Source organism: Trichechus manatus, unplaced genomic scaffold (genome assembly GCF_000243295.1).
Source record: "Trichechus manatus latirostris isolate Lorelei unplaced genomic scaffold, TriManLat1.0 scaffold00086, whole genome shotgun sequence".
Taxonomy (NCBI): Eukaryota; Metazoa; Chordata; class Mammalia; order Sirenia; family Trichechidae; genus Trichechus; species Trichechus manatus.
In genome coordinates, this window is record NW_004444022.1 from 668,712 (window position 1) to 680,603 (window position 11,892).

The following is an 11,892-nucleotide window of genomic DNA, read 5'->3' on the forward strand; positions in this document are numbered from 1 at the left end:
TTTTTTTTTTTTTTTTTTTTTGACTATTGCCATTTTAAAAACCATTGCCGCTGAGTTTATTTCTACTCATAGTGACCCTAGAAGACAGAGTAAAACTGCCCCATAGGGTGTTCAAGGAGTGGCTGGTGGATTCGAACTGCTGACCTTTTGCTTAGCAGCCAAACGCTTAACCTCTCCACCACCAGGGCCCCTAAGTGGTTAAGAGCTGGATTGCTAACCAAAAGGTCAGCAGTTCGAATCCACCAGCCGCTCCTTGGAAACCCTATGGGGCAGTTTTACTCTGTCCTATAGGGTCGCTATGAGTTGGAATCGACAACAATGGGATTTTTTGTTTGTTTGTTTTATTGCCATTCTAATGGGGATGAGATGGTAGCTCACTGTGGTCTTTATTTGAATCTCCCTAATGGCTAATGGTGTTGAGCATCTTTTCATGTCCTTGTTGGCCATTTGAATATCCTCTTTGTTGAATTGTTTGTTCAAGTCCTTTACCCATGTTTTGATTGAGTTGCCTTTTTGTTGTTAAGTTGTAGATGTTTTTTAGATATTTTAAAAAACCTTGTCTGACATATGGTTCCCTAAATTTTTCTCTCTTTTGGTAGGTTGTTTTTTCACTTTTTTGATAAAGTCCTTTGATGAACAATTCTATGAGGTCCCATTTATTTTGTTTTTTGCTGCTCATGCTTTTGTTGTCATATTTTGATAGTCCACCATTAAAAACTAGTTCCCAAAGCCTCACTCCTACATTTTCTCTAACAGTTTAATGGTTTTAGTTTTAACATTTAGGTCCTTGATCCATTTTGAATTGTTTTTTTGTGGATAGTATGAGGCATCAATCCTGATTCATTCTTCTGCATGTGGAAATCCAATTTTCCTAGCACCATTTATTGAAGAGACTCTTCCTTCTTCCTTCTTGAATGGACTTACCACCCTTGTCAAAAATCAGTTAGATGTAAGGATTTATTTCTGGACTCTGTATTCTATTCAAATTATCTATATTTCTATTACTGTACAAAACCAGGCTGTTTTAATTATTGTAACTTTGTAGTATGTTTTGAAATCCAAAAGTGAGAGTCTTCCTGCTTTATTCTCTTTCTTCAAGGTTGCTTTAGCTATTTGAGGTCTGTTGCCTTTCCATATAAATTTGAAGATTGGCTTTTCTATTTCTGCAAAGTAAGCAGTTGGAATTTAGAAGGGTATTGCGTTGAATTTATAGATTGCTTTGGGTAGTGTTGACATCATAACTATATTAAGGCTTTCAGTTCAGAAACATAGGATGTTCTTCCATTTATTTAGATCTCCTTTAATTTCTTTAACTAATGTTTTATAGTTTTCTGTGCACAAGTCTTTCACCTTCATAGTCAAATTTATTCCTAGATACTTCATTATTTTAGATACTATTGTAAATAGTATTATTTCCTTAATTACCTTTTCCAATTGCTCATTGCTGATGTTAAATCCAATTGATTTTTATGTATTGACTTTGTACTTTGCCCCTTTGCTGAATTTATTTATTAGTTCTAATAGCTTCTTCTAATAACTTTGGGGTTTCTATGTATAGGATCATGTCATTTGTGAAAAGGAATAACTTTACTTCTTTCCTGATTTGGATGCCTTTTATTTTCTTTTTCTATCCTAATTGCTCTGGCTAGGACTTCCAGAATGATGATGTACAACAGTGGTGAGAGTGGGTATTCTTGTCTTGTTTCTGATCTTAAAGGGAAAGTTCTCAGTCTCTCCATGGAGTATGATTTTAGCTGCGAATTTCTCATATTTGTTCTTTATTATATTTGGGAATTTCCTATCTTGTTGAGTATTTTATCATGAATATTATGAAATGTCTTCTCTGCATTGATTGAGATGATCACATTGTTCTTTTTTTTTTCTATTAATGTGGTGTATTATGCTGATTGATTTTCTGATGTTGAACCAACTTAGTATTCCTGGGATAAATCCCACTTGATCATGGCGTGTAATTCTTTTAATATGTTTTTGGATTTGGTTTGCTACCATTTTTGCATCTAAGGATGTTAATCTGTAGTTTTCTGTTCTTGTGGTGTCTTTTTCTGCTTTTGGTATCAGTGTAATTAATTTCTTTCAGAATTTTTTATAAGTTTCACTGTACAAGTCCTTTACCTATTTGGTTAAATTAATTCCTAGGTATTTCATTCTTTAAGATGCTATCTTGAATTGTTTTCTTAATTCCTTTTTCAGATGGTTCATTGCTGGTGTACAGAAGCACAACTAATTTTTGAGTTTGCTTTTGTACCCTGCAGACTTTGCTGAATTTCATTATTAGTCCTTGTAGTTTTTTTGTGGATTCTTTGTGATTTTTTATATATAAAACCATTGCATTTGTAAATATAGATTTACTTTTTCCTTTCCAAACTGGATACTTTTTATTTCTTTTTCTTGCCTAATTGGTCTGGTTACTCTTCCAGTACGATGTTGAATAGCAGTGGTGAAAGCGGTCATGCTTTTCCTGTTCCTGGTCTTAGAGGGAGAGGTTTCATTCTTTCACCATTGACTATGATGCTAACTGTGGGGTTTTCATAAATGCCCATTACCCTGTTAAAGATTTTCCGTACTATTCCTAGTTTGTTCAGTGCTTTTATCATTAAATAGTGTTGGATTTTTTCCAATGCTTTTTCTGTGTTAATTGAGACAATCATTTGTTATTTTTCTTTTGTTTTGTTAATGTGGTGTATTACACTGATTGGTTTTCTTGTTTTAATTCACCCTTGCATTCCTGACATAAATTCAACCTGGACATCGTGTCTAATCTTATTAATATGCTGTTGAACTTGGTTTTCTAGTCTTTTTTGAGGATTTTTTACCTATAGTTTTATGGGAATGAAGTATTTTATTTATTCTGTTCACTAGTAATATTTAAGAACATTTACAATATTAATGGAACATAAAAATCTAAAAGAAGATAAATTTACTTTTATTTCATCTCAATACTGGGTATTGATAAGACAGATTATTAAAATAATGGTCAAAACGATTATGTCAAAAATGTATAAGTAAACCCTTGGTGTTCAGTTTTTGGTGTAAAGTTCTTTGGCTGCAAGAAAGAACATTTGGTTTACTTCACTAATAGGAATATCTCTTAATGTTGCAATGGCTTCTTCTTGATATTTCTTCTGCTGTTGGTTTTTAGCATAGTTATCTGTGATTGTGTGAATGGGATCAAGTGGAGAGGTGGTCATCATGTTAATTAAAAATAAGAGTACATTACTGATTACTATAGTAATAAAGAGGTAGACAGGTAATATGACAGCCCAATATTTTTGAGGCAAGTAGATTAAACCTAAGCAGATTAGCCAAGACTCAGGAATAAAAGTCCATACAAGATATAGTATGGAGACAAACTTGGCACTTAAGAAAATAACAAAACATTGTGATCGTTAAGGTTGAATGTCAACTTGTCTGCTCCATGATTCTCAGTGGTTTGGAAGTTATGTTGTAGTTGGCAGTCATATAATGGTGTAATCACCTCCATGATAAGATCTGCTATGAGTAGGCAATCAGTTGAAAGGGAGTTTCCTTAGGGGTGTGGCCTGCATCCAATATATGTGGACTTTCTGGCAAAGCTCATTGGCTTTTGCTCTGCTCTGGATCCTGCATTTGGATCATCAGCACCTTTCCTCCAATTCTGGGGACTTGGGTGAGCACTCTGCCATCTTACCTGATCTTGGATTTGTCAGCCTTCATAGCTGTGAGCCAGCAGACAGCCATCTGACCTGTGGATCTTGAGTTTGTCAGCTCTTGCAGCTGTGTGAGTCAGGAGAAGCCTCCAGACTGATGCCTGACACCTGACCCACAAACTCAGGAATTGCTAGCCTCTACAACCACGTGAGCCATTTCTTTGAGATAAATCTATGTGTGTACACATACATACACATGTGGACACATGCATGCGCACACACACACGTATATGTATGCTTCACTGGTTTTGTTTCTCGAGAGAACCCAGCCAAAGACGTTTGGTACCGAGAGTGGTTCTAGAGAAAAAAAAATTGTAAGGATGAGTGTTCTAAATTGGTTTTCAAGTCTGGTTAATCTTAAACATGTTGATGACTCTGCTTCCAGTATTAAAGAGGGCACTGCTAATCCATGACATCAGGTGGCAATAGAAATACACAAAATATCACTACCAGTAGATCAGGTACTGGTGAGAGACAAGGCTCTGGAAGATTACATGTTTGATACGTTTCTACAATTCTGTCATAATGAGAAGTATAAGGAAGCATGTTGGTTGGTACTACTTTTGCTAGACAAAGTGGTGAAAGAAAGAGATGAGGTCAAGTTTTCAGAGTCAAGGCTCAAGTGCCAAATAAACAACCTCAAAGTTGCCAATTTTGTCCTGAAAGAAAGCCTTATTTCTTGTAGTAACAGAGCCGATGCTGACAAAAACAAAATCCAGAGTCTTATTATAAGAGTGGCTGAATTATAACGCCAGTTGAATTCCCAAACTCGAGTGGTGTCTGAAGTTAAAGTGAGGGCATTGATTGGGAAGAAGTGGGATCCTGAAATATGGGATGGGAACATATGGGCAGATAATCACAACTGGAGACACTGAGCACCTAAATTCTATTGAATCAGTCCTGCCAACAAAGCCACTAACCTAGATGTGTCTGAAGAGCCTCTGTCTGAGATATTGCCTGGGGAAGTATCTGAGTCATACCCAGGGGAGAAGGCTGAGTCATTGCCTGGGGCATTGCCTCAGACAAATGCCTTACAAGACAATGCTCAATGTTCTCAAAACACATCTCTGTCACCCATTTTGGCTTCTAAACCTATAACTAGACTTAAGTCCCAGCGAGACCCAAAAGGTGAAGTACAAAGTGTGACCCAGTAGGAGGTACACTACACTCCAAAAATAACTGCTTGACTTTTCCAATATGTACAAACAGAAACCTGGGGAATATGTGTGGGAATGGCTATAGAGAGTGTGGGGTAATGGTGCAAGGAACATAAAAATGGGTCTGTCTAAATTTATTGATATGAGCCCACTAACCAGAGATTCTTCATTCAGTGTTTCAGCTTGAGAGGTTAGGAAAGGATATGATCATTTATTTGGTTGGGTGGCTGAAGCATGGATTACCTGGTGGCCTACACTAAATCAAGTTGAAGTGTCAGACCTGCCTTGGTATACTGTAGAATAAAGTATCCAAAGGTGTAGGGAAATAGGCATGCTAAGGTAGATTTATCAGGTTACACTCACAGACCCACACACAAAGTGCCCGGAGGACACATCTTTTACCACAAGAATGAGGAACAAATTTGCGAAGGGACTCCCAGCATCCTTAAAGATTGCTATGATTGCTATTTTATGTAAGTCAGATTTGGCAGCGGGAACTGTCTTAACCAAATTAAGACATCTAACTACAATGCGGCTGATAGGACATTCTGAATGGCAGAGGCCAAGTGGTGATACTCAATCAACAAAGGCAAGTTGGGCGTGGTTACCATAATGGAGTTAAAGCAGTAATCAGAACAGTCTGACTCATTAGGACTTATGGCATTGGCTACTTATTCATGGTGTACCTAGAAGTAAAATATATAGAAAATCTAGTAAATATTTACTTGATTTGTACAAGTAGAAGAATTCTAGGTCAAGTAAACAGTACCCTAAGTCGAATCGTCAGAATATAGAGTCACGGCCCCTCAATCATTCCCAGACTTGAGCTAGCTTACAGACTCATAATGTTTTGAATGAAAGGGTGGCTGAGTCCCCTTGAGCAAGGGCCCCATTACACTCTCAAAAATTTTTACTGTTAATCTTTCTCCCAGCCTTCCCCAAAGTGATCTACAGCCTTTTACGAGAGTCACTGTTCATTGTGGAAAAGGAAATAATCAAATTTTTTAGAGATTACTGGATACTGGCTCTGTACTGACACTAACTCCAGGAGACCCAAAATGTCACTGTGGCCCACCAGTCAGAGTGAGGGCATATGGAGGTCAGGTTATTAATGGAGTCTTAGCTCATGTCCATCTCACAGGAGATCCAGTGTGTCCCCAAACACATCCTGTAGTGATTTCCCCAGTTCAAGAATGCATAATTGGAATATACATACTCAGCATCTGGGAGAACCCCCACCTTGGATCCCTGACAAGTGGAATAAGGAGTATTATGGTAGGAAAAGCAAAGTGGAAGCCGTTATAACTGCCCGTACACAAGAAAAATAATAAATCAAAAGCAGTATCACATTCCTGGAGGGATTGCAGAGACTACTGCCACCATTAAGGACTTGAAAGAGGTAAAGGAGGTGATTCCCACCACATCTCCATTCAACTCGCCTGTTTGTCCTGTGCAAAAAAAAGATGAATCTTGGAGAATGACAGTAGATTATTGAAAACTTAACCAGGTGGTGACTCCAATTGCAGCTACTGTTCCAGATGTAGTTTCATTGCTTGAGCAAATTAACACTCTCCTGGTACCTGATATGCAGCTATTGATCTGGCTAATTCCTTTTTCTCCATACCTGTCTCAAGGGACCACAGAAGCAGTTTTCCGTCAGTTGGCAAGGCTGGCAACACACCTTCAGTGTCCTACCTCAGCAGTATATCGACTTTCAAGCCCTATGTCATAATTTAGTCCGCAGGGACCTTGATCACCTTTCCCTTCCACAAGACGTCACGCTGGTCCATTACATTAATGACATAATGTTGATTGGAGCTAGTAAGGAAGAAGCATCAATGAGTCTCTGGACTTATTGGCAAAGCATTTGCATGCTAGAGGGTGGGAAATTAATCCAACAAAAATTCAGGCATCTTCCACCTCAGTGAATTTTCCAGGGGTCCAGTGGTTTGGGCATGTTGAGATATTCCTTCTAAAGTAAAGGATAAGTTATTGCATTTGGCCATCCCACAACAAAAAATGTGGCACAACACCTAGTGGGCCCCTTTGGATTTTGGAGGCAACATATCCCTCATTTGGGTTTCTATTTACTAAATGAGTTGAAAAGCTGCTAGGTTTGAGTGGGGTCCACAACAAGAGGAGGTTCTACAAGAGGTTCAGGCTGCTGTGAAAATGGCTCTGCCCCTTGGGCATTTTGATCCAGCTGATCCAATGGTGCTTGAAGTGTCAGTGACAGATAGAAATGCTGTTTGGAGTCTTTGGCAGGCTTTGGTGAACCACATCACAGGCCCTTAGGATTTTGGAGCAAAGCCCTGCCATCCTCTGCAGAAAACTACTCTCTTTTTGAGAAATAGCATTTGGCTTGTTGCTGGGCCCCAGGAGAGACTGAATGCTTAACCATGGTCCACCAAGTCATCATGTGGCCTGAGATGCCCGTCATGAACTGCAAGTTGTGTGACTTACAGAGCCATAAAATTGGACATGCACAGCGGCATCCATCATTAAATGGAAGTGGTCCTGAAGCAGGTCCTGAAGGAACAAGTAAGTTGCACACAAGGAAGTGACCCAAAATCCCATGGTCTCCACTCCTGTCACATTACCTTCCATTTCCCAGTCTCCACCTATGGTCTCATGGGTAGTTCCTTATGATCAGTTGACTGAGGAAGAGAAAACTCATGCCTGATTTACAGATGGTTCTGTGCTATATGCAGGCACCATTCGTAAGTGGACAGCAGCAGCACTACAGCCCCTTTCTTGGACCTCCCTGAAGGACAGTGGTGAAGGGAAATCCTCCCAATGGGCAGATCTTTGAGCTGTGCACCTTGTTGTTCACTTTGTTTGGATGGAGAAATGGCCAGATATGTGACTGTATACTGATTCATGGGCTGTGGCCAATGGTTTGGCTGGATGATCAGGGACTTGGAAAGAATGTGATTAAAAAACTGGAGACAAGGAGGTATGGGGAAGAAGTATGTGAATAGATCTCTCTGAATGGGCCAAAGAAGTGAAGATATTTGTGTCTCATGTGAATGCTCACCAAAGGGTTACCTCAACAGAGGAGAATTTTAACAATCAAGTGGATAGGATGATGCATTCTGTGGAAACCAGTCATCCTCTTTCCCCAGGCACTCTCATCATTGCCCAATGAGCTGATGAACAAAGTGGACATGGTGGCAGGGATTGAGGTTATGTATGGGCTCAGCCACATGGACTTCCATTCACCAAGGCAGACTTGGCTACAGGAACTGCTGCGTACCAATCTTCCAGGAGCAGAGAACAACACTGAATCCCCGATATGACACTATTCTTCGAGGTGATCAGTCAGGAACCTGATGGCTGGTTGATCACATTGGCCTGCTTCCATCATGGAAAGGGCAGTGTTTTGTTCTTCCTGGAATAGACACTCTGTATATGGATTTTCCTTCCCTGCATGCAATATTTTTTCCAAAACTGCCATCCTGGACTTACAGAATGCTTTATCCACTGTCATGGTATCCCACGCAACATCACCTTGGATCAAGGGACTCACTTCATGGCAAATGAAGTGTGGCAATGGACCCATGCTCATGAAATTCACTGATCTTACCATGTTCTCCATCATCCTGAAGCAGCTGGCTTGATAGAACAATGGAATGGTCTTCTAAAGACACATTTACTGCACCAGCTAGGTGTCAGTAGCTTGCAGGGTTGGGACAATGTTCTCCAGGAGGCTGTATATGCTCTAAACCAGCGTGCAGTATATGGTGCTGTTTCTCCCATAGCCAGGATTCATGGGTCCAGGAATCAAGGGGTGGAGATGGGAGTGGCACCACTCAATATGACCCCTAATGACCCACTCTCAAATTTTTTACTTCCTGTACCCATGAATCTATGCTTTGTGGGTCTAGAGGTCTTAGTTCCAAAGAGAGGAATGCTCCCTCCTGGAGACAAATCCCTGATTCCATTGAACTGGAAGTTAAGAATGTCACCTAGCCACTTTGGGATCCTTATGCCTCTGGATCAACAGGTGAAGAAGGGAGTAACCATATTGGCTGATGTGATTGATCCTGATTACCAAAAGGAAATTGGATTGATATTACATAATGGAAGTAAATAACAGTGTGTCTGGAATGCAGGAGATCCCATAGGGCGTCTCTTAGTACTACTATGCCCTCTGATTAAATTCAATGTAAAACTACAGCAATCCAATCCCGATACCACTAATAATGGCCCAGACCCTTAAAGAATGAAGGTTAGGGTCACCCCACCAGGCAAAGAACCACGACCAGCTGAGGTACTTGCTGAGGGCAAAGGGAATACAGAATGGGTGGTGGAAGAAGGCAGTTCTAAATACCAGTTATGACCATGTGACCAGTTGCAGAAACAAAGGCTGTAATTTTTATGAGTACTTCTGCCTCGTATGTGTGCATCAAATATTTTTGTTTTCTTCACTTATAAAATATAAGATGTAAACAGGGCTAGTGCATTTTCGGTTTGAAATGTGTTAGCTGTATCATGTTAGGTGCAGGTATTTATAATTTTCTTCATTCGGAAGTTATATGTGGTTTAAGGAGATGTGTACAGGTGCCAAGTTGATAAGGGGTGTCTTGTGATGGTTAAGGTTGTGTGTCAACTTGGCTTGGCCTTGATTCTCAGTAGTTTGTCAGTTACGATGTAGTTCGGCAGTTGTGTAATGATGTAATCACCTCCATGATGAAACCAGCTATGAGTAGGCAATCAGTTGAAAGGGAGTTTCCTCGGGATTATGGCCTACATCCAATATATGTAGACTTTCTGGCAAAGCTTACTGGCTTTTGCTCTGCTCTGGATCCTGCATTCAGCTGGTCAGCACCTTTCCTCCAGTTCTTGGGACCTTGGTCAGCAGCCTGCTGTCTTATCTGCCTATCTCGGATTCTTCAGCCTTCACAGCAGTGAGCCAGCCAACTTTTGTCTGACCTGTGGATCTTGAGTTTGTCAGCCCCTGCAGCTGTATGAGTCAGGAGAATCTTCCAGCCTGATGCCTAACCCATGGACTTGGGACTTAACAGCCTCTACAACCAAGTGAGCCATTTCCTTGAAATAAATATATCTCTCTCTTTCTCTCTCTGTATATACTTACATATACATATGTAAAACACACATATATACACTTTACTGGTTTTGCTTCTCTAGAGAATCCAGCCTAAGATGGCCATAAATCACTCCTTCTGGGAATGGTGACTGTGAATTTTCCACCATTTTCCCTGTGGCTTTAGACAACCTGGACACCAGGCCTTCACACCATGGACACATGACCTCCCCAGGCCTGGGACTTGCCCTCTCTTAGGGGTTCTGTTTCTCATTCAGGGCCTCGTTCAAAAGGTAGGTGGGGTATGCCTTAAACTATGGGCCCTTCATGTGCCCACCTGGGCCGTTTTATCTATATTTTCAAGAGATATTAATTTACAATTTTTTTGTGTGTGTCGTCTTTACAAGGTTTTGATATCAGGATAATTCTGGCTCATAGAAAGAGTTTGTAAGAATTCTCTTCTCCAATATTTTTGGAGTAGTTTGAGAAGGATTTGGGTGAATTCTTCATGAAATTATTGCTAGACCTCACCAGTGAAGAGTGAAGCCATCTGGTTCTGAACTTTTCTTGGTTGGGAGGTTTTTGATTACTGACTCAATATCATCACTTCTTGTCTCTTGTGATTTTCTATTTCTTCTTGATTCAACTTAGGTAAATTGTGTGTTTTTAGGAATTTATTAATTTCATCTATGTTATCTAATTTGTTGGTGTACAATCATTCATAGTAATATTCCCACGTTCATTTGTAATTTTAGTTATTTGGGTTTCTCTCTCTCGTTATGTCAGTATAGTTTAGGTTTGTAAATTTATTGATCTTTTTCAAAGAATTAACTTCTGGTTTTGTTAATTTTTCATATTGTTTTTCTATTCTTTATTTCATTTATCTCTGCTTTAATCTTTATTATTTCTTTCCTTCTGCTAGCTTAGAGTTTTTCTCTTTATCTAGTTCTTTAAGGTGAAAGGTTACTGATTTGAGATCTTTTTTTTTAATGTAGGCATTTACAGCTCTAAATTTCTCTCTGAGCGCAGCATCCCGTAAGTTTTGTTATGTTGTATATTTTCATTTGTCTGTAAGTATTTTCTAATATCCCTTGTGATTTCTTTTTTGACCCGTTGTTTAATTTCCACATATTTGTGAATTTTCTCATTTTTCTTATGTTACTGATTTCTGGATTCATTCCATTTTGATCAGAGAAGATTCTTTGTATGATTTCAATATTTTTAAATTTCTTGAGACTTGTTTTGTGATCTAACACATGGTCCATCTTAGAGAAGGATCCATGTACAATGAAGAAGAATGTGTATTCTGCTGTTTTGGGGTGCAAAGTTCTATACATATCTATTTATTGTTCTTGTTTTATAGTGTTATTCCAGTCCTCTATTTCCTTATTGGTCTTCTTTCTAGATGTTCTGTCTATTATTAGTGGTGTATTGCAGTTTCCAACTAATACTGTAGAATTTTGTGCTTCTTCCTTCAAATCTGTCAATGTTTGTTTAATATATTTTGCGGCTCCATTGGTAGATGCTCAGTGGCTAACCAAAAGGTAGGCAGTTCAAATCCACTAGCCGCTGCTTGGAAACACTTTGAAACAGTTCTACTTTGTCCTATGGGATCGCTATGAGTCAGAATCAACTCTACAGAAATGGGTTTGGTTTTTAGTTTTTATTGTTAGGTGTATACGTATTTGTAATAGTTATATCTTGTTGTTAAATTGCCTCTTTTAACATTATTTAATTGTGATGGTAAAGATTGTGTGTCAACTTGGCTGGGCCATGATTCTCAGTGTTTTGGCTGTTGTATAATGTTGTGATCACTTCCCTGTTGAGATTTAATATATAATCACCCCCATGATGAGATCTGCTGCGAGTAGCCAGTCTGTTGAAGGAGAGTTTCCTTGGGCATGTGGCCTGCATCGAGTGTGGGCAGACGTTCAGGAAGGGCTTGGGGGCTTTTGTTCATTTTGGATCCTGCAGCTGGCTC

At 39.4% G+C, this 11,892-nt stretch overlaps 1 protein-coding gene across 1 annotated transcript; it reads right to left on the reverse strand.

Annotated features, from left to right (window-relative positions):
* Positions 1 to 3,038: 3,038 nt before the first annotated feature.
* LOC101357904 (phosphatidylinositol N-acetylglucosaminyltransferase subunit P-like) lies at positions 3,039 to 10,081 on the reverse strand. The gene is made up of 2 exons (XM_004381516.1): positions 10,036 to 10,081; positions 3,039 to 3,397 (listed from the first exon to the last, which is right to left on the reverse strand). The coding sequence occupies exons 1-2, from the start codon at positions 10,079 to 10,081 to the stop codon at positions 3,039 to 3,041; spliced, it is 405 nt and encodes a 134-aa protein (XP_004381573.1).
* Between the last annotated feature and the right edge of the window lie 1,811 nt (positions 10,082 to 11,892).

Bases quoted from the DNA above. Each gene is read 5' to 3' on its own strand.
- LOC101357904 (XM_004381516.1), bottom strand. From the start codon at position 10,081: ATGGTGGAAAATTCACAGTCACCATTCCCAGAAGGAGTGATTTATG. The intron at 3,398-10,035 runs GCCATCTTAGGC...AACGATCACAAT, and splicing joins CCCAGAAGGAGTGATTTATG to GTTTTGTTATTTTCTTAAGT.